At 34.6% G+C, this 20,237-nt stretch overlaps 2 protein-coding genes across 3 annotated transcripts; one reads left to right on the top strand and one right to left on the bottom strand.

Annotated features, from left to right (window-relative positions):
* The first annotated feature begins 2,524 nt into the window (after positions 1–2,524).
* LOC105123636 (potassium transporter 6-like) lies at positions 2,525–8,483 on the top strand. The gene is made up of 8 exons (XM_011023321.1): positions 2,525–2,910; positions 2,993–3,488; positions 3,593–3,646; positions 4,458–4,718; positions 4,912–4,964; positions 5,660–5,783; positions 6,057–6,311; positions 7,142–8,483. Exons 1-8 carry the CDS (start codon positions 2,872–2,874, stop codon positions 8,200–8,202), a joined length of 2,343 nt encoding a protein of 780 aa, XP_011021623.1. The 5' UTR covers positions 2,525–2,871; the 3' UTR covers positions 8,203–8,483.
* A 2,893-nt stretch (positions 8,484–11,376) lies between these two features.
* Positions 11,377–15,226, bottom strand: LOC105123635 (uncharacterized). 2 transcript variants are annotated; one of them, XR_841895.1, is made up of 8 exons: positions 14,838–15,226; positions 14,679–14,759; positions 14,407–14,583; positions 13,672–13,842; positions 13,320–13,529; positions 13,152–13,240; positions 11,687–12,635; positions 11,377–11,590 (listed from the first exon to the last, which is right to left on the bottom strand). XR_841895.1 is itself a non-coding variant. In XM_011023320.1 (7 exons), the coding sequence occupies exons 1-7, from the start codon at positions 14,932–14,934 to the stop codon at positions 11,994–11,996; spliced, it is 1,467 nt and encodes a 488-aa protein (XP_011021622.1). In that variant the 5' UTR covers positions 14,935–15,226; the 3' UTR covers positions 11,380–11,993. The 2 variants fall into 2 exon arrangements, 1 of the variants encoding a protein (XP_011021622.1); XM_011023320.1 differs by having other exon boundaries at positions 11,380–12,635.
* Between the last annotated feature and the right edge of the window lie 5,011 nt (positions 15,227–20,237).

Below are 20,237 nucleotides of genomic sequence, written 5' to 3'. Positions count from 1 at the left end.
TTTTCATGTATTATTATTACGATGTCTTTTTTTCTCCAAGATTTGAGATGACATCATCTGCTCCAGTTACAAATTAATCAAAAAAAAAAAAAAATCAATCATGCAGGCTATGATAAAGCTAGGTGTGCTCGCTTCACTTTTCAAACCTAGCAGCGTTTATTTTTTTTTTAAAAAAAAAAATTATATTTAAATTAGTGCTTTTTTTCTTTTTTATTTTGTTCAGAAATTCTATTTTAAATAATAATTATTTTTTTAATTATATATTTAAATTTAAAAAGTTTTTTAAATTTATTTTTTATTTTTTAATAGATTAATTTTTAAAAAAAATAAAAAAATTAAATAATATTTTTCTTACATGATATTTTATTTTATTCAATTAATTTAATTTATATCACTATTTTTATTATTTATTTAAAATAATATATATTAAGACTTATTGTATTACAAATTACTATAATATAATAATATTTTTGCACGCCACATTAATCACTTTTCAAACATAGCAGCGTTTATTTTTATTTTATTTTTAAATTTTTTAAATTAGTGTTTTTTTCTCTTTTATTTTGTTCAAAATTCTATTTTAAATAATAATTATTTTTTTAGTTATGAATTTAAATTTAAAAAGTTTTTTCATTTTATTTTTTATTTTTTGTATAGATGAAATTTTCTTTTTAAAATAAAAAATTAGATAATATTTTTAATACATACACCCTTACATGATATTTTATTGTATTGAATTAATTTAATTTATATCACTATTTTTATTATCATTTATTTTAAAAAAAATATTTTAAGACCTATTATATTATAAATTGCTATAATATAATAATATTTTTGCACTCCACATGAATCACCAATGTAGCATATTCAGTCGGCATTATTAATCAGGTAAAAAATAAATACGACTTCTCCTGTTTTCGTAACACAGTAGATTGATTTAAGTATTCTTGAAAAGAAAAGTAGAAAAATAAAGTAATTCAGTATCTGCACTTTTTCCGGACACAATAAAATAACTAAAATATCCACACAAGCAGATAGTTTTTACTCGTATACAAACATTGTCATATTGTTTGATCATTCTCTTTTTATATTTGAAAAAAACTAACCTGGCTCATGGCATGGCGCGCGGACGCCGATCTGGTATTTTATCTAGAAGCCGCGTCACGTATCTTTCTTCCCGAATTTACCGGCAGTGATAAAGTGGGCACCCAACCAAATATTTTCCCGCTTTTTTTTTTAATTATTATTATATATATCCTAAATCCGGGGTTGAGAGTGCTCTGGCTGGATTGGGAACTTCTTTGACCACTGCAAGAAGTTTTCAAAAGCCAGGTGATTACTCAAAGATCCTTCCTCGAGTCAGCTAAGAACCCTAACTCCATCTCTGGTCCAATCACGAGAATTTGATTCTTTAAATTTGAAGTTACTAATTTAAATGTTTGTTTGTCTAAACAACTCGGTAAATATCCACTCTGTCACACAGTTGATCGGCTAGCGTTACGTCCACTCCGGTCACTCTGTCACGCTTTCCATCTCCTCTCACTAATCCCTGTGCTAGAAGCCTCCGAGGCTTTGGTTGGTTTTCTTGTTTTGGCAAAGATATGGATGGAGCTATCCTAACACCAGGTAATTAGGGTTTTTCGATCACCGCCCCAAGTTCACACATTTAACATGTATGATTGAAAAATTTCGGTTACAATGACTGATTGATTTGTTTCCATAAGTGAATAAAACCCTAATCCATAATTAAATACTTCCATATAATCAATGGAATTAGATTATTTCATGTTAGAAAACATTTTGCTCCATTGCTCTGTTTCACAAGTTTGTTGAGGGGATCCTTACAGATGCACGTAATCGTGCTACTCTTTCTTCCTTCTTTCTTTTCCACTTGTTTGTTGAGTAACAAAAATCTATAAAAAATTAAACACATGCAATCCATTCTTGTCTCTTGCAGCAACATGTTTCATGTCAAACACCACTCCGACATGATTTACATAAAGTTAAGGAAGGAGGAGGAGATAGAAGCCAGCGGAGTTTTCAAAAGATGCCCGAGTCTGATTATGCGGGCTCAATTGGAGAGCACATCAGGACGGCACCACCCTTCGCTCCACTTGTTCAAATCACAATAGAGTTCTCGATATAAATTTATAAAGAAAAAAAGAAGTAAATAATAATCACTTGGTTTTGAGCATGATTATAACTTAGTTCTTTGTCTTTGAAAACCACAATCTAGTCCCTTTGTAATTTAACTCATGTTCTTCTCTAAACGAGCACGATGCTGGTTTTCTACCAGAGTTTAAATTTTCAAAGGGTGAGGTCTGGTATGTAGCAAGAAAACAAACCGATATTTTCAGTAAGACAATGTTCAACGGAGAGTGAAGAGCTTAAGCCATAGATTTTGTTTAAAAAGGACTGAGTTATAATTGCAATAAAATACCAGGGACTAAACAAGTAATTTACCATAAATAAAATGCCCTCTGAATGAGGAAACAAAAAAAATCCTCACCACCTAATTTCTTTCTTTCTTTCTTTGTTTTTAGTTTTTTGCCTTTTCTTGTAGGAATGAAAGCAACTACCTAATTTATGTCTCTCTCAAAGCTTTTATCTCTCTTAAAAAAAGGCACGCAACACATTTATTTTAGCATTTCGTGTTTCTGCTTGTGATGCTTTATTCGTGGTTGTTCAACTGCTCCGCTGTCGACATTCAGCATTAGTGCTCTGTTCTCAGCCGAATGAAGAAAACAGATATCTGTATCTTGGCCTGCAGTTGTTCAAATTAAATCTCCTCCATTCTTGTTAGTTTTGAGCAAATGGGTCATCGTCGAAACGAATATTTCAACCTGTGAAAGCTTCCCTCTCAGTCTCATCATGGATCTGGAATCTGGGGTTTTTCAAAACCATGTGAAGGTGACTTCTTTTTTTAGTATTATTATTAACCTTTGTTGCAGAAGAAGAATCATGTATATATTTTTTTTTGGGCGTGTTTCAGAAAGAATCATGGAAGACAGTGTTAACTTTGGCATATCAAAGTCTAGGAGTTGTGTATGGAGATTTAAGTACTTCGCCGCTGTATGTGTACAAGAGCACGTTTGCTGAAGATATTCAACATTCTGAGACAAATGAAGAGATTTATGGCGTGCTCTCTTTTGTTTTCTGGACCCTCACCTTGGTCCCTTTGTTAAAATACGTGTTTATAGTGTTAAAAGCTGATGATAATGGTGAAGGAGGTACTTTTGCTCTCTACTCCTTGCTTTGTCGACATGCCCGAATCAACTCACTCCCCAATTGCCAGGTGGCTGATGAAGAGCTCTATGAATACAAGAAGGATGCTGCTAATACTTGTTTGACCCCAACAACTACTTTTGGATTAAGATTGAAATCTACTCTCGAGAAGCACAGGGTGTTGCAGAGGTTCTTGCTTTTGTTGGCTTTGATTGGGACTTGTATGGTCATTGGTGATGGTGTCCTTACCCCTGCGCTTTCTGGTAATCATCACTTATTTGATCACTTCTAGCTTGAAAACATTCTGTTTTTATTTTTTAGGCTCCAATTGTATTGTTTGTGTGACCGTTGGATACCATACGTACAGTTTTCTCTGCGGTTTCTGGCCTAGAGCTTTCCATGGCAAAAGAGCATCACAAATGTAAGATACTTGCCACTTCTTTTCTTATTTTCTGTTTTGGAATTCCAATGTCCTTTTTCAATGAATATGATTCCATTCTTTGTAGTAGATTAATTATGGTCAACTGGCTTGAGTGGGTAAGGTTACTGCTTTTGCTTTCTCTCAAGGTTTCTTCTGGAAGTTCTCTTCATTGGAGTACCTTTTGGTTGGAATTCAATGCCGTGATAAGCAAATTGGAGCTCATCTTTGTGCCTGAGTTATTCTCTAGGTTTCGTCAACTTCATAATGCGTCCTGTTGTCTTGATTTTATATTTTTTCTTTAGAACTTGTGAAACTTGCTTATTTTCATGTCTATGTAAGTAAATATGCATCCTGTTTGCCAAAATCGAAGAACTGCAGGATGGATCTCCTGATTCTACTGTCAATTATGTAAAATTGTGCCAATTAATATGCTAAACTGGCATTTGTTTGGCACAACACTAGAATCTGATCATGCTAGACGAACTCTTCATCTCTCTCCCCACTTTATTTTCTCTAAAATATTTAATGCGAAATAATGTGCTCTTTTGGAAAATTTTCATTGCTGCGATGCTCAATAAGGAAAAAAAAATAATGTTGACAAATTCAAATTGAAACTGCAGAAAGTACGACAAATGTGACCATCCTGTAGAAAAATGCCAGACAGAATTTCCAATTTTGAAAAAGCAGTCCCTTTCATATGAGGCTGCTTCTTTTCTCATTCGTACTGCTATCGCCATCGGCACTGTGCATGCCGTACATGACTTGCCTCTTACTGTTATATTGCCATCTGAAAAATTCAATAATTTTGCAGATGTGGAAGTTCCAGTTGCATGCACCATACTCATTTGCTTGTTTGCCCTTCAGCATTATGGCACCCACAGGGTTGGGTTCTTGTTTGCACCAGTTGTTCTCATGTGGCTTTTGTGCATCAGTGCCATTGGGATATATAACATCATACACTGGAATCCTCATGTTTATCAAGCTCTGTCACCTTATTACATGTACAAGTTTTTGAGGAAAACTCAACGAGGAGGTTGGATGTCCTTGGGTGGGATTTTGTTATGTATAACAGGTATTATTGGATTGACTGCTTCTTTCAGGCCATTTACAAGCATAGAGGAAGCCAAGCCATGATCACTGGAACATCCTTCATTAACCATCCTCTTGGTTTTTTTTTTTTTTTTTTTTTTTTTTTTTTTTTTTTTTTTTTTTTTTTTTTTTTTTTTTTTTTTTTTTTTTTTTTTTTTTTTTTTTTTTTAATACAGGCTCAGAAGCTATGTTTGCTGATCTTGGACACTTTTCTCAATTATCAATCCAGGTATATATACTCTTAAAGAACTCAATTATACTTAGATGAAGCTTTTGTACTGAATTAAGTTGGTTTGCATGTCACAAATATTAGTTGTCAGATCTACTACTTTCATTCTGCATCACTTGCACTTACAGGGCAGCAAGTTGATTTATGTGGTTTGAGCTTTGTGAGTTCCTATCTTGCATTATGTCGATGCCTTACTAGGATTTTGATCGTGCAATTGTAACTGTAAGTAACTAATGGAATTAATGAGTATTTTGGTTTAGTTTGGGGTGGTGGCCTAGGCTATTTCTTTTTTCTCTTCACCAAGTTCTGTCTCCTCCTCCTAAATTCTTCTTGCGACAGTACCTCAGGTACTTTTCACAGCTATAATGACATCCCATTTTCTACAAAACAATTGCCTAAGCTACTTTGATTAAGCATTTACCAAACTCTAGCTCACCATGAATCCTGTGTGGCACAACACTAAATCTTCCTGCATACAATATTGGACAAGATACATAATTTATTTTCTTTCAAGATATCAGAAGAAGCACTCGCAGTCTTGTTTTCCAGCGTAAAATAGAACTTAAAAAAACTATTCCCATTCAAATAGCAATATAGAAATAAATGAGTGTAAAAGAAAAATAATATGGTTAGGTTAAATGACCTGAAATTACATAAGTCAATGCCTTATTCTAAAAGTTTTTCATGTCCTGCAGATCGCTTTCACCTCCTTGGTTTATCCATCGTTGATTCTTGCATATATGGGACAAGCTGCGTACCTATCTCAGCATCATGTTATTGATAATGATTACCATATTGGATTTTATGTGTCTGTTCCGGGTAGGCACCTTTAAGATTTCTTCAAGAAAATTATATTATTTGGATATGACTAATGCTATTCCTCTCGAAATAAGTTTTCTGAATCAATTTCCTGAATAATGTGAACCATTGGTGGGGTGAATCTCACTGGTGGGTCCCACAAAAGACCAAGCATCAAGTGGCTAGGTACTTTTTAGGAAACTCATTCAGGACAAATATTTCAAGACAGATAGCGTTATTCTTTGGATAATTATGCAAGTTGACTGACCAGAATTACCAACGTTGTTGTTCCAGGTAAATTACGATGGCCAGTTTTAGTTATAGCCATTCTTGCTGCAGTAGTAGGAAGCCAAGCCATAATCACTGGAACATTCTCTATAATCAAACAGTGCTCTGCCCTGGGTTGCTTCCCAAGAGTCAAAATAGTTCACACATCATCCAAAATCCATGGTCAGATCCATATCCCAGAGATAAACTGGACTTTGATGCTGTTGTGCTTGGCTGTTACTATTGGTTTCAGGGACACAAAACGTCTGGGTAATGCCTCAGGTATGACCATTAACGGTGTTGAACACAAGTGCATGTTCCTTTTCTGTGCACAGCAATCTAATACGCATATTGTTTGTTCATTTAAACATCCTTTGTGCTGTGGGAACTTTAGGTTTTAGCTTCAGCTTGCGGCATGTTATTCAAAGAATCATAAATACATGTCTGCTACTTAGTTGTTCAGTACCGGCTACCAAAGGGCATTTGCCATGATATTGGCCTTGATGAATGCAACCATATCTCTTCAAAATCAGATTATTTCTTTTGATGATAATATGTGAGAGGTAATGTGTGAATTGAATTTTCCAAATCTAACTATACAAGTTTCAATGCTAAGACTTTACACCAGCCAATTCATGGTACTGGTAGTAATTTGTGCTAAGAATGCTGTAGCGAGTAAGGAGCCCATTATCCTACGTGTAAGAGTCTAAAGATTGAACTCTAGCATCCAAATGACACGGGCATTACATGAAAGTCCATAGGCTATTCTGTCTGCATGAGGAGCCATTCAATTGTATGTATGCAGATGCATGAATCGGCTGTTTGTGCAGTAGTGTAGCAAGCATATGACAAGAAAGAGAAGCTAGATTTATCCATTAGAATTCATTTAAAACTTTTAAACGAAACCTTAATGTAATGTGAAAGAACTCACCTAGATTTAGTTTGCTAAAATGGTAGGATTTGGGGTTTTATCCAAATGAATTCCAAGATATTGATCTGCTGATTCTGAAGCGTTCTAAAATCTCCCTTAATGCTTCATGAAAAATCAGTTTGCATTAAAGGATTGACTGAAATTTCATTACTGTTTTAATTCCTTGCTTATTTTGAAACAGGTTTGGCAGTTATAACCGTCATGCTAGTTACTACATGCCTGATGTCTCTGGTTATCGTCTTATGTTGGCACAAGTCGGTCTTCCTTGCAATATGCTTTGTATGCTTTTTTGGCACAATTGAAGCTCTTTACTTCTCAGCTTCCCTCATAAAGTTCTTGGAAGGGGCCTGGGTCCCTATTGCCCTGTCATTCATATTCCTGATCATCATGTGTGTGTGGCACTATGGTACACTCAAAACATACGAATTTGATGTCCAAAACAAGGTCTCCATTAACTGGCTACTTAGCTTAGGTCCCAGCCTCGGTATTGTGCGTGTTCGAGGAATTGGCCTCATACACACAGAGCTGGTGTCTGGAATCCCAGCAATCTTCTCCCACTTCGTTACCAACCTTCCAGCATTCCACCAAGTCCTGGTCTTCCTCTGCATCAAATCTGTCACTGTTCCACATGTTAGAGCCAAGGAACGGTTTCTAATAGGGCACATTGGCCCTAGAGAATACAGATTATATAGGTGCATTGTGCGATATGGATATCGTGATGTTCACAAGGATGACATGGAGTTTGAGAAGGATCTTGTATGTAGTATAGCAGAGTATATACGCACAGGGAACGCTGAGCCGAACAGTGCAAGGGATGAGATGGAGAGTGAAGATGACAAAATGACAGTAGTTGGAACATGTTGTACTCATACAGATGGAATCCAATTGAGGGAGGATGATGTTGACAAAATAGAGTCGGCTGGCACCTCAGAGTTGAGGGAGATTAGGTCCCCGCCTGTGATGCAACCTAGGAAAAGAGTTAGATTTATAGTACCAGATAGCCCGAAGATTAACAGAGGTGCTAGGGAGGAGCTGCATGAACTTATGGAAGCTAGGGAAGCCGGGATTGCTTACATACTAGGGCATTGTTATGTTCGAGCCAAGCAAGGGTCTAGCATGCTGAAGAAGCTTGTAATAAATTATGGGTACGAGTTTTTGAGGAGAAACAGCAGGGCACCGGCCTATACCCTAAGTGTACCTCATGCATCTACTCTGGAGGTGGGGATGGTATACCGTGTCTAATTGTTTTTCGTTTTACATACAGGATAATAAACCTGTCATGTACATCTTGTAATGTTGTGTAGTAGATCATAAAGAAAACCCACTGCAGTGAACAATGTGGTTGCTGATGGAGCTCTTGCTCTTGCTCTTGCTCTTGGGCAGTTACGATGTTTCCTGATCAAGTGGCCTCTTTACAAGTGTTGAAGGGTCGTTCGAAGGAGCAATTTTTGCACTGATGCTTTCTCTCTTCTCTTGTGTAGTCTCTTTTTATTCCCATCATTTTCTTCTCCCCTTTTATTTTATTTTATTCTGCTTTTCTTTTTCGAAACTTTTTTCTCATTTCCTAATTGGGTCTGTAAGGTGTTGGTGCAGTCCTAACTCGCCGTGTTTCATGGTTGTGGAATAAGTACAGATTGGTCCCTTGAGTTTTCAATTCCTTTCAAATTAGGATTCTGCTTGGATGGCGTTTCCTGCAGCCACGTAATGAAATGAAGGTTTGGTGGGTTAGTGATGTTATGAAATAGCTTATATACTAGGAAGATAAACAGAGGGAGCTGTGTCTCACGTTGAAAAGGTACGAGATTTTATTATATTTTATAAAGTGATTAGATATTAAATCAATAATTTGATGTTGGAGGGAAGAAAAACTAATATATATATATGATAGCACTTGACATCATGTAAAATAGATATTTTTTAAGAATTAATTAATTATATATGACAATTGTTAAGTCATTCAATTAATTTATTTGAAGGGTTGTCTTTCTAATTGTATAAATATATATTAGGATGAAAAGATATTATTTTTATTATAAATATCAATTTGAGACCGACAGAAATTATTAAGAAAACAATTTTCTTCTCTTCCAACATTGCGGCCAGGCCACGCTTAACACAGGCCAATAGAAAGAAGAAATTCCGTTTTCAATAACTAATTAGAAAGGGCTTGGCAGACATTCAAAAGATGCAGATGAATTTAGACGGGGATCGAACGAGGAAGATATCCTTGCTGGTGTGCGCACGTGTGCCATATAAGTTGCCATTCCTGACAGGCCACCAACCTAAAATTAGGACGCCCGATGATTGATCATCTCCAGCCCCTCGTTCTTCCCATTGATAAATCTTCTTAGGAACTCCTGGGATATAATTATGTGAAGAATACACACACACACACACACACACACACACACATATATATATTTATTTATTTTATGATAAGGATATCTTCGAACCAAGATTAAATCTTGGGGCGGAACCATGGCACGTGTCGGGGAGATTGGCACCCCTAAATTTTATTTTAATCCTTAAATTTTCAGATTTTTCATAACACTTATGCATTTAGCCCTTTTAAAAATAAAATATTTGCTCTCCAACCTTATAGTTTCTATGATGACGCCTCCAATTGAAATTTTATAGTTTCACCCCTGACTAAATCCTTATCAATAAAAACCCCTTTTGGATAATTTTAGAAACATACTTCTGTATCAGTTTGGTGTGTTAAGGAAAATTTAATAATTTCTTTTTTATGGCAGTTCTAGAATTTAAAACTAGAAAGTTATTTTTGTAAAAAAAAAAAAATACTAAATTAGTGTGGTCAAACCAAATTCATTTGAAAATAAAGCAGGTTGCACTTTTTTCTTAGTTTGGCAATTAGTGTCATGTGAGCTTAATTAGTGTCGGTGGTATTTTCTAATTATTAAAATTCTAGTTATTTAAATAGACGGTTAGGAGTGATGATTACCACTATGATTATTTTATATATGATAATAAATATAGTTCGTATAATTATGTTAATAATTGCATTAACAGTGATCTTCATTCTCAAATCGGGACTACTACATCTATTTTAATTGATAGTGAAAATTACAATGAAAGTTATATTTTTACTTACATTTTGATAGATTAAATTATTTTTTTGATAAAAAAAATGATTATATTGATATTTTCAATATATTTTTTTATAAAATATTTTTCACATAAAATATAAAGAGTTTCCTCTACTACTTGTGCTAGGTAACATGAGCGCGTTGGTTACTAGATCGAAAGTTCATGTACTATCACTAGGAAAATGGCCTTGCCATGATGATGAAGCATTTTAAGCTGTAGATATTTGACGTTGAAGTAACTGGCTTTCCAATGGATAAATTCCGAAGCGGCCTTTTTTTGCAGAAAACAAATGAACTTATTCATCTCCGTAGGGACTGCTCTGGGAATTTCATACTCGTAAACCCAATCACAATCCATGCTTTCTGGAACTCGGGGGTATTCACCATTCTCTCCTTGCTTCAGGTATATAGCTTGCTTCTGACGGTCACTTTTAAGCTTCATTGGAGCTCAGATTTGGCTTTCTACAGTTTGGACTCTTTGGGGGCCGCCAATAAAGAGTTTGCTTGGAGCGATAAATATTGCCCTTTTAAGTTGCCGTGTCAAGAAATAAAGCTAACACTATTTCTGGTTGTTCTTGTTCAGCAACAAGGATATGATATCAAGGAATTATTGCAGGCAACCTGATAGGGACCAAATCTCTTCATCCACTGCTTGTTCAAGCAAGACTTGTTCCTTGTGTGCCAATTCCATGTAGATTTGCCATGTTCCTACGCAAGAAAGGTCGAGTAATAGATGGAAAGTGGAAGTGTTTGAAGTTAAGTAGCTGGTCTTGGCTATCAGGTCAAGAGAACATGATTTCAATTATTCTGCAACATTTTGCAACCTATTTTGAGCATCGTCATCGCATTGTCCATTTTGGATGGATTCACGCTTGGTTACCAGTGGATTTGTCAACGTTGCATAGTCAATCGGTCATACTTCACGTAAGTTCTTGTGTGGTTCTGTCATTTTATAGAGAGCCACAGAAAGTTCTCGGAGGAGAAGGTATAATTGTTGAAGAATGGGGAGGGGGGCACCGCCTCGATATTCTACACGGTGACTTCCGGTTCCAGGCCGCTCACATTTTTTCCTCTACTTTCTTAATTTAGTCATATTCCGTGGTAATGATCCCTCTGAATGTTGGTGGCTTTAATTGACCAATTAATTTTGAGAGATTTTAGACCGTCGGTTCATCTCCTTATGAACTACCATGAGGTTGATCAACAGGGTTAATTGATCAAGCTGAAGGACCATGCGTGTACACAGATGGTTACCGAATTAAAAAAAAAATAATACCCAAGTTAATTAATTAAGAACAATTGACAAGCGAAGCATAAAAGTTGGAGAGCAAACTATCAAAATCTTCACTATGCTTGCCATGAACATTAAGTTAGAGAATTATCGAAGAATATAGTTGGAGAATTATCGAAGAATATAGTTAAGAAATATCAAAATCGCTGTTTCTTCTTCTTCGTCTACTTTAGCAAGAGAGCAGGTGATGCTTGCCCGTGACATGAAGTTGGAGAATGTGGACTCTAATTGGCTAGCAAAAATTAAAACAAAGGTTATAAGGTCAAAAACGAGAAATTAGAGGGAGACAGTCGTTTTCATCCCAAAAGGATCAGACATCAAACTGTACCTTCTTATTATGTAACAACGGGTTGGCTCATGAATTTCTGTCCAAATGGCCTTCACCAAATCATTGTCAACCACGCATTCGATACACAGAATCAGAGAACAAGGCATCTTCATAACTTCTTAAGACCAATTTTTATCAAAGCACCATGTAATGCAACTATATTATTTTTACCAGACCGAGTGAACCCTAAAAAGCACTAAAGCGGCTCCCAAAAAACCCCCATTCTCTAAGAATAAATCCTGACACCAAGTATACCCCGAAGCCTCCAAAATCTCTGCATATTGTCACATACTCAATACCCATTTGTTTAATGCAGAGAATTGGTTCGAGAGCGGATGCTGTGGCGGTTGTGTATCGGATCTCCATAATTTACAGGCAATATCACCGTAGTTCCATGCTTCACATCCTGCTCTTGAACTGCCCCAAACACAATCTCATTGGTTTTCTCGTAGCTTTGCTCATAGTAAGTATGTGGGGTAGAGGATTGATACCGATGATGATGCTGCTGTTTCTGCTGCTGCTGCTGCTGCTGCTGCTGAAAATCTCCATCCCACCCACTATAGATAGAACGACTTTGCCGCCATTGATGCATCTTTTCTGTATCCTTCGACATGAATGGATAGGTTTTCCTAGGCGTTGGGGTTCTGGTTTCAGTTGAAGGCGGCTCGTCTTCATCTGGTATCACAAAGCTGTCTTGCACAGGCCAAGAAGTTGATTGCTGCTGGTAGTTTTGATACTGATAGCTTGGTTGCTTCTTTCTGAAACTGGGAAATATGCCTCCCAAAATTTCTGCAATAGATGCCCAAGTGTTGATGAAAAGCTTGCCAAGGGATCCAAATAGGCCTTCCTCATGCTTCTCCTGTTCATCTTCTGTTGGGATTAAAGGTGGCCTGAATGATTTGATAGGCTTCTGATAAGGATTTCCTGTAGAGCTAGTTTCCATTGCAACCTGGTCCACCAGAAGCGCAGAATAAGAGGTTAAAGAATCTGTCCATTGCGTACTAGAAGATGGTAAAATGCAGATAAATGCTTTGCCAGCATAATTGATCTATGTTTGGCACTTCAGAGAAATGTGACCGAACTACTTTCAGACAAGAGACGACATTGCCATTTTGGCACTGAATAAATGGACCAAGATTGCATTGCGAACCTCAAAGTGAATTGTCTAAAAGAAATTCATTTTTAAATTTCGTTTGCATAGATTTATTTCTTCCTGGCAAAGCCATGAAGCATAATTCTGCAAAAGCTTATCTGATAATCATCCATTAACCAACAGGGGAAAACTATTACAGAGTTAGCTAAACAAATAAAAATAAACAAAAGAGTGAAAAAAAAAAATAGACAAGTTCGAACTACTCCATGGAGAATAATTTGTTTAACTGTCCACCAATAAGTATCCTTGTAGATGTGCTAAGGAGTAAGGATTCAAGAAATGACAATTTGTTGAAAAATAAGTGACACTTACATTCTGTGGAGAAACAATCATTCCCACCCTGCGTTGCAGCAATGCTAGCATGTAACCAAAGAAGCCAGCTGCTAGCAGCACTGCAATTCCTGCAAAGAGAAAGATCACCTAAACATCAAAACATGTTGACAAATAAAAGAAGATAAAAATTCAAATGGATCAGTTTACCAAGCGGAAAACCACTTCCATATTGATAAGCACAGTCATCAAAATGCAGCTGGATCTCTCTGATGGCTTGGTTTCCTCTGTCTATAACAAGTAGGGAGCAACTGCTTCCAATGTAAAGCACGTCAAAATCATTAGAAAACTTCGCATCTTCACTTGCCCCATCAACATGGCTCCCTCGGCCCCATTTCCCTCCAGCAATTGTTGTAACCCCTACATGAAGATTTTTCAACCATATCAGCAACTAGCATCTACAGCCAGCATTAGTAACAACCTTCTATTGATAACAGTACTCAAGCCCCCCAAATCTAAGGTTGCCTTTAAACCCCTCCCAAACAAAATACTGAGCATCTACCTGCATCACTTATCTTCCTGATTGCCATATTCATGGTGTCTGCAACATAAATGTTTCCTCTGTCATCTACAGTAAGCCCTTTTGGGTGGTTCATCTTTGCCTCTCTCAACTTTCCATCCACATGTCCAGAGTATCCTTCATGGGATCCAGCCACCAGCTTAGGTCTGCTGTCTGCACGGTAAATGCACAATTGGTTTAAGGTAGAGGAGATGTAGCAAATTGTTAGTTGCAATCCACTACACCACATCGTGTAAAGTGCAAATATGAAAAAGAAATTTCTTTGTAAATTGCAGCGCGCGTAAGTTGCAATCCACCACATGCACGGTGGGGAAAGTGGTATCTATATTGAACTTCACGAGGCTATTTCCAGAGAAATAAGTTTGTGCAAGCATCTCTTCCTGAAACTTTTTTTTTCCAATAAAATTGCTTTGCATTTTTCTTAAAACGATGAAATTGATGTATAATTTGACATCTGAGAAAACATCATACGCGTCAAATAGAACAAGCAGCTTATCTGCGTTCTAAATGCAGACTATTGAATATTGGCCTATAATCTTTGTCTTTTGTTTAATACAAAGTTACAGGAAAAGAAAAGGTTATAAGAAATGATTGGTAGAGGCAAAATAAAAAAAAACATTACGCTCGAAACAAATGCATCAGAGGAACAGGGAAACTTATCCATGAAGATAAGGACAATCAATCAATATCCCAATTCATTACAAAAAACCCACTTACAGAGAGACAGGGAAGAAGACATCCTGTAAATGTTACTGTTAACAGAGTCCAGAATCAGAAGCTCCCCACTGGGCAACACCTGCACGGAGTAAGGCTCAATCCCGAGCTTGCTTCCATCAAACACTGTCTCCACGGTATACCCGCTCTCAAACTTCATCATTGGACGACCAGAGATCACTGCCACCGAAAGTTCCATGAGACCAAAACCAGCAGGAAAAAAAACAGAACAGAACAAAAGGAGCAAACGTGGCGGTAGAATCAGAGATCCAAACCTGTTTTGGTGGTGGCTTTCATAGACCATAGCCACTTCATGAAAGCAGACAAGACATTTGAGAAAACCCCACTAACAATCTCTACGAAAAGAAAGAAATTAGGCTAAAATCTTCGAGTCGATAAGCAAATAAAAGATCAAACAAAAGCAGCTTACTCACTTGCTGGTGAAGTAGTAGTGGGAGCTGAAGTGACACCTCCAAAAAACAAGAGCAAAATAATACACAAAACAAACACATTCTTCCCCATTTCGCCCATTTATTCTCAATGGAAATGTGAAGAATCAAGCTCTTTGCATTGGCAACAAACCCTAGTTCATATCTGGGTCTTTAAGCAAAAAGTAGGGGGGTTTTTGAGATACTACGAGAGAGAAATAAAGAAAAGTAGCTGATGAGATTCGAGAAGGGAAGATAGGAAAGGTGAAAAGAGACAAAGAAAAAGGTTTAGCCAAAAGGGAAAAAAGCAAGTGAGGTCACTGACTCTATGCCATTGCCAGTTGGTGGTGGGCGTGGGGTGCCGTGCTACTGTTCTCTGCTAAGAGACCCTGTGTTAAGCTTAAGAGATGCAGGCAAATCATTTTTTCCTTGCCTGTGATTGTTAAGGATAAAAGAGCTTGGCAGTCCCTGTTCCATTCAATTTGTTTTAAATGGTCCCTCACATATAACATCTTCAATAAAGCCCCTGTACGCGATCCTCATGTCCAATTGCTCCTCTAAAGGTGATAATGTGACCTTAACTTGGAATATACCTTTTTCTTACTTAAAAAATAATGAGAAATTACAAAACAATCTAGACAGTTTAAATTCTCAAAAAACAATTTCAATAAAAATAATTAGAAAACATGCTTCTCTCTTGTTATATTATTTTTAATCTCTTACGGTCTTCATCATTTTATTTATTTTAAATCATATGAACGATAAATAGTATTATTTAAAAACTAGTTAAATGAAAAGCCAATTTCAATAAAAATTATTAGTTTTCCTTGAAATTAAGATTTAATGTTTTTTTAACAAGTAATTGATTTATTCACCCATCATGAACTTAATTTGAATAAATTATTTAACACTTGGATTTTTTTACAAAGAGAGCGAGCATTCCTGATTTTTTTCTAATTAATTTAGTTATTTTTAAAAGCTAGAAAATTCAGAATTATTATTTTTTATTGTCTATCAATATTTTTCATTTTAGGAACAATTAAAAGTTGGATTAGTGTCATACTAACAGGCGAGAGGATGTTGCAAGAGGGCTACATTAAGAAAATTGTAGTACGAGGATCATATCGACAAAAATTGAATGGCACAGGGACCTCCAAGCTCGGTACTGCTGAATTTTTTTAAAACAGATTACTGCCGCTTGTTAGTGTCATGTAATGCCGGTTTTTTTTTTTAATCTTGTAGGATCGTGGGGGCGTGATTTTCTCTTGCAAGTGGCAACGTCACGTTTATTCAGTATTTATTCTCTACCCAGGTGGCGGAACACCTTTTCCTTGGACCTACCTTTATTTGTCTCCGTTCACTGCTTCTTCTTTTTTTGTGTCGACCAGCTAGTTATTATTCGTTTAGTTGGTGTTTGGAAGGGAGATAAATTCTGTTTTTACGTCGTTTTAAAAGTATATTTTATTTAAAAATTATTAAATTAATATTTTTTATTGTTTTTTTGATGTATTAATATAGAAAATAAAAATAAAAAACACATCCCACGTTACTTCATCAAATACATATTTAATCCTAAAATATAAAAAATAAGGATGTTTATTTGTTATCTTGCTTTTTGTATCCGTGCTTCAACATTAAAAAAAATTATTTTTTATATTTTTAAATTATTTAAATATATTGAAGTCAAAATAATTTTTTTAAAATATTTTTTTTATATATATTGATATATAAAAAAACATTTTAAAAACAACATCATTGAATACAAAACATCACCACGAGAGCTGGAGAAAGGCATGCATTGATCTGTGGTACAATCTTCATCTATCCTTCTGTAGCTCTTTTTTATTTTATTTTTTATTTTTATGAAACTATCTCGCGTGTAATTCCCGGTGGTTTTCCGGTACAGGGACCCGTTTTCTGGATTCTTTTCAATTTCCCGTAGCAACAATAAAATCCTGGCAAAATAAAGTTTAACTAATTGTTTTTTAATAAATGCCTACCAGCTTTAAAATGTTTCCTTCCCGCTAGTTCTCTGCAAATACTGAGTTTTCCTAGCTATTTATTTATTTATTAAAAAAATCCTCATCAAAGCGTGGAAAGTGACAGCGGTGCACGCTAACTCGACAATCGTCAAACTCAAAATCTACCGGATGGCAAAATTAACTTGTAAACAAGTGGGACATCCGAGACTGAATCAACCTCACGAGCTCTTAATTAAAAGAATAACGGTAATACTGTCGCGAGCTCTTAATTAAAAGAATAACGGTAATGCGATGTCAGATAGCAATTAAATACTGTCGGATATGCTTTATACCGTTGGAGGTTGTGCCCATGCCGAGCCCGGTTCGGAGGAGCAAACTATTATATTATTCGATCCAACATCGAGGACGTGTATTTTGGAGAGCATGCGATAAAAAAACTAATTGTTTTTTATCCATGTTTTGATTCGAGTTGTATTGAAAAAACAAAATAATTTAGATATAAAGAATAATTTGGATGGAAAATTAACGCTGCCTCGATAATTTTGGGGTATACTTGATATTTGTATGTTTATAAGGTATTTATTTGTTTCATAATAAAACAACTATTTTATTATAAAATAAAAATAGAACTAAGGCACCGATCAAACAGGAAACGGTAATTGATTGCCAGTACAGTTTCACGTGAACAATCTCACATGTCTTTTGACTCGTAGTGATAGAAGTATCAACTATTACTTTGTAGGGGTAGAACTCGTAGTGATAGAAGTATCAACTATTACTCTGTAGGGGTAGAAAGGTTTCTAAACGCAACAAAAATAAAATATTTAAACAGTTTTTAAGAAGTATTTTTTAAAAATAAATTTTAACTGGGAATTGAATGATATTTTTATTCAATATCAAAATTAAAATATATTGGATAAACATGAGCTGATATGTAAGAGTTGGGAGGATAATCTTAAAGAAAATAAAGTAAAAAACTAGTATTATGGTATTAAAGGATGAAAATAGTAAAACAAATAACACTTAACTCGAAAAAATTAAATGAACCCGGGAATAAACTTAACTTGATCAGGTGAGCTTGTGATGGAAGTTATATATATTATTTGATTTAATAAATTTTTTACACTATAAAATTATTTTTTTATTTAACTGCATAACGATAATGCATAATGCATATGAAAACTTTCTTATACTAAATATTTTTTAAAAGAAAAAACTTGTGTCAAACATGTGTAATTGATATAAGAATAATAGATTGTTGTTAACAAATTATAAAGTCCTATTTTTTTAATTCCGAGCTAAATAAGAAATAAATTATTGGTGAAAAGAGTTAGATTATTTAAAAAAAAATCAAAAAATAAAATAAATTTTAAAAAAAAAAACAATAACTCGAATGATGTAAGTAAATCTACTAAATCAGTAGCTTGATTTATAAACTCAATCAAGTTTAGTGTTTTCTTTCATAGATTTTTTTATCCTATATATAAAACAACAAAGCTTGAAAAAAAAAGTTTAAGAACATTAAACCAAAAAAATAGACTAACCCACACTCTTAATAGACAAAACTTCTTCTATATAAAAAAATTTATTGACATTGATTTTAACTATTTTGACTATTAAAATCATCATTAATAACTATATTTTATTTTTTACTCGAATTCAGCTATCATTTGTCTTAAACATTAGTATAGAATTAAAAGTGGCCATTTATTTTACTAGTTTTTTTTTCACATTGTTCTTTTCTTTCAATCCAGTGCTCTCCTGTAAAGAAAAAAAAACATTTAAATACTAATTTTGGCTTAACTGTAAAAAAAAACTTTGATAATCAAATTAAAAAATTTAAAAATGTTATCTTAATTCCAACAATGATTTCATGATTTACAAGATACTGAAAAAAAAAACCGGCTACAGTGAAACATCACAGGGCTTCATTTCCGTCAATTTTGCGACCCTGAGCCAAATCATGACATTACAACTAAAGAGAGATGTAGATGAACTGGGGGGGGGGGGGTAACGAAAGCATCCTTTGACACACACACACACACACACACACATCAAAGCCAAGGGAGGCCCAGGAGCTGAGGCTTCTTGGAAAACATGGCTGCTCCCAATGGTAGAAGCTCAATAAAGGGTATTGGGCCGTCATGGTCTGTTGTCCTTTAATTCTCTGCTCTTTATCAAATATACTTTAAATTTGTTATCAAAACAGTGAGTGAATACACAACACAGAAATAATTAATTTCGTTGGTAGGTTTAAATAAGAGTGGCTGTGATTGTGCTTTAAAATTTTTTATTTCGTTGGTAGGTTTAAATTTTTTATTTAATATCAATGTATTAAAATAATATAAAATATTAAAAATATTTATGTTTTTATTTTTTTTAAATATAAAAACAAACAGGAAAAGGAGGTTTTGTGATTGCATACGTAGAGGAACAATAAACTTTTAGGCCTGAATATATTTAATTATCTCATTGTCAGTCCTGGTAGAACGAATGTAAACCCCTCCTGTTAACTGCAGCACCTTTTAAAACCTGGTGCCAGCTGTCTGCGTGCATACCGGGTGCGTAAAACCAACGTGATAAATTGTATGAAAACTTTCTTATACTAAATATTTTTTTAAAAAAAAAACTTGTGTCAAACATATGTAATTGATATAAGAATGATAGATTGTTGTTAACAAATTATGAAGTCCTATTTTTCTAATTCCGAGCTAAATAAGAAATAAATTATTGGTGAAAAGAGTTGGATTATTTAAAAAAAAATAAGAAAAAAAATAAATTTAAAAAAAAAAAACAATGACTCGATGATGTAAGTAAATCTACTAAATCAGCAGCTTGATTTATAAACTCAGTCAAGTTTAGTGTTTTCTTTAATAGATTTTTTTATCCTATATATAAAACAACAAAGCTTGAAAAAAAAATCTCAAGAACATTAAACCAAAAAAATAGACTAACCCACACTCTTAATAGACAAAACTTCTTCTATATAAAAAAATTTATTGACATTGATTTTAACTATTTTGACTATTAAAATCATCATTAATAACTATATTTTATTTTTTACTCGAATTCAGCTATCATTTGTCTTAAACATTAGTATAGAATTAAAAGTGGCCATTTATTTTACTAGTTTTTTTTTCACATTGTTCTTTTCTTTCAATCCAGTGCTCTCTTGTAAAGAAAAAAAAACATTTAAATACTAATTTTGGCTTAACTGTAAAAAAAAACTTTGATAATCAAATTAAAAAATTTAAAAATGTTATCTTAATTCCAACAATGATTTCATGATTTACAAGATACTGAAAAAAAAAACCGGCTACAGTGAAACATCACAGGGCTTCATTTCCGTCAATTTTGCGACCCTGAGCCAAATCATGACATTACAACTAAAGAGAGATGTAGATGAACTGGGGGGGGGGGTAAG

This window comes from Populus euphratica, unplaced genomic scaffold (genome assembly GCF_000495115.2).
Source record: "Populus euphratica unplaced genomic scaffold, PopEup_1.0 scaffold9.1, whole genome shotgun sequence".
Lineage (NCBI taxonomy): Eukaryota > Viridiplantae > Streptophyta > Magnoliopsida > Malpighiales > Salicaceae > Populus > Populus euphratica.
The sequence above is the reverse complement of the archived record's forward strand: the minus strand, read 5'-3'. Positions and strand labels throughout refer to the sequence as shown.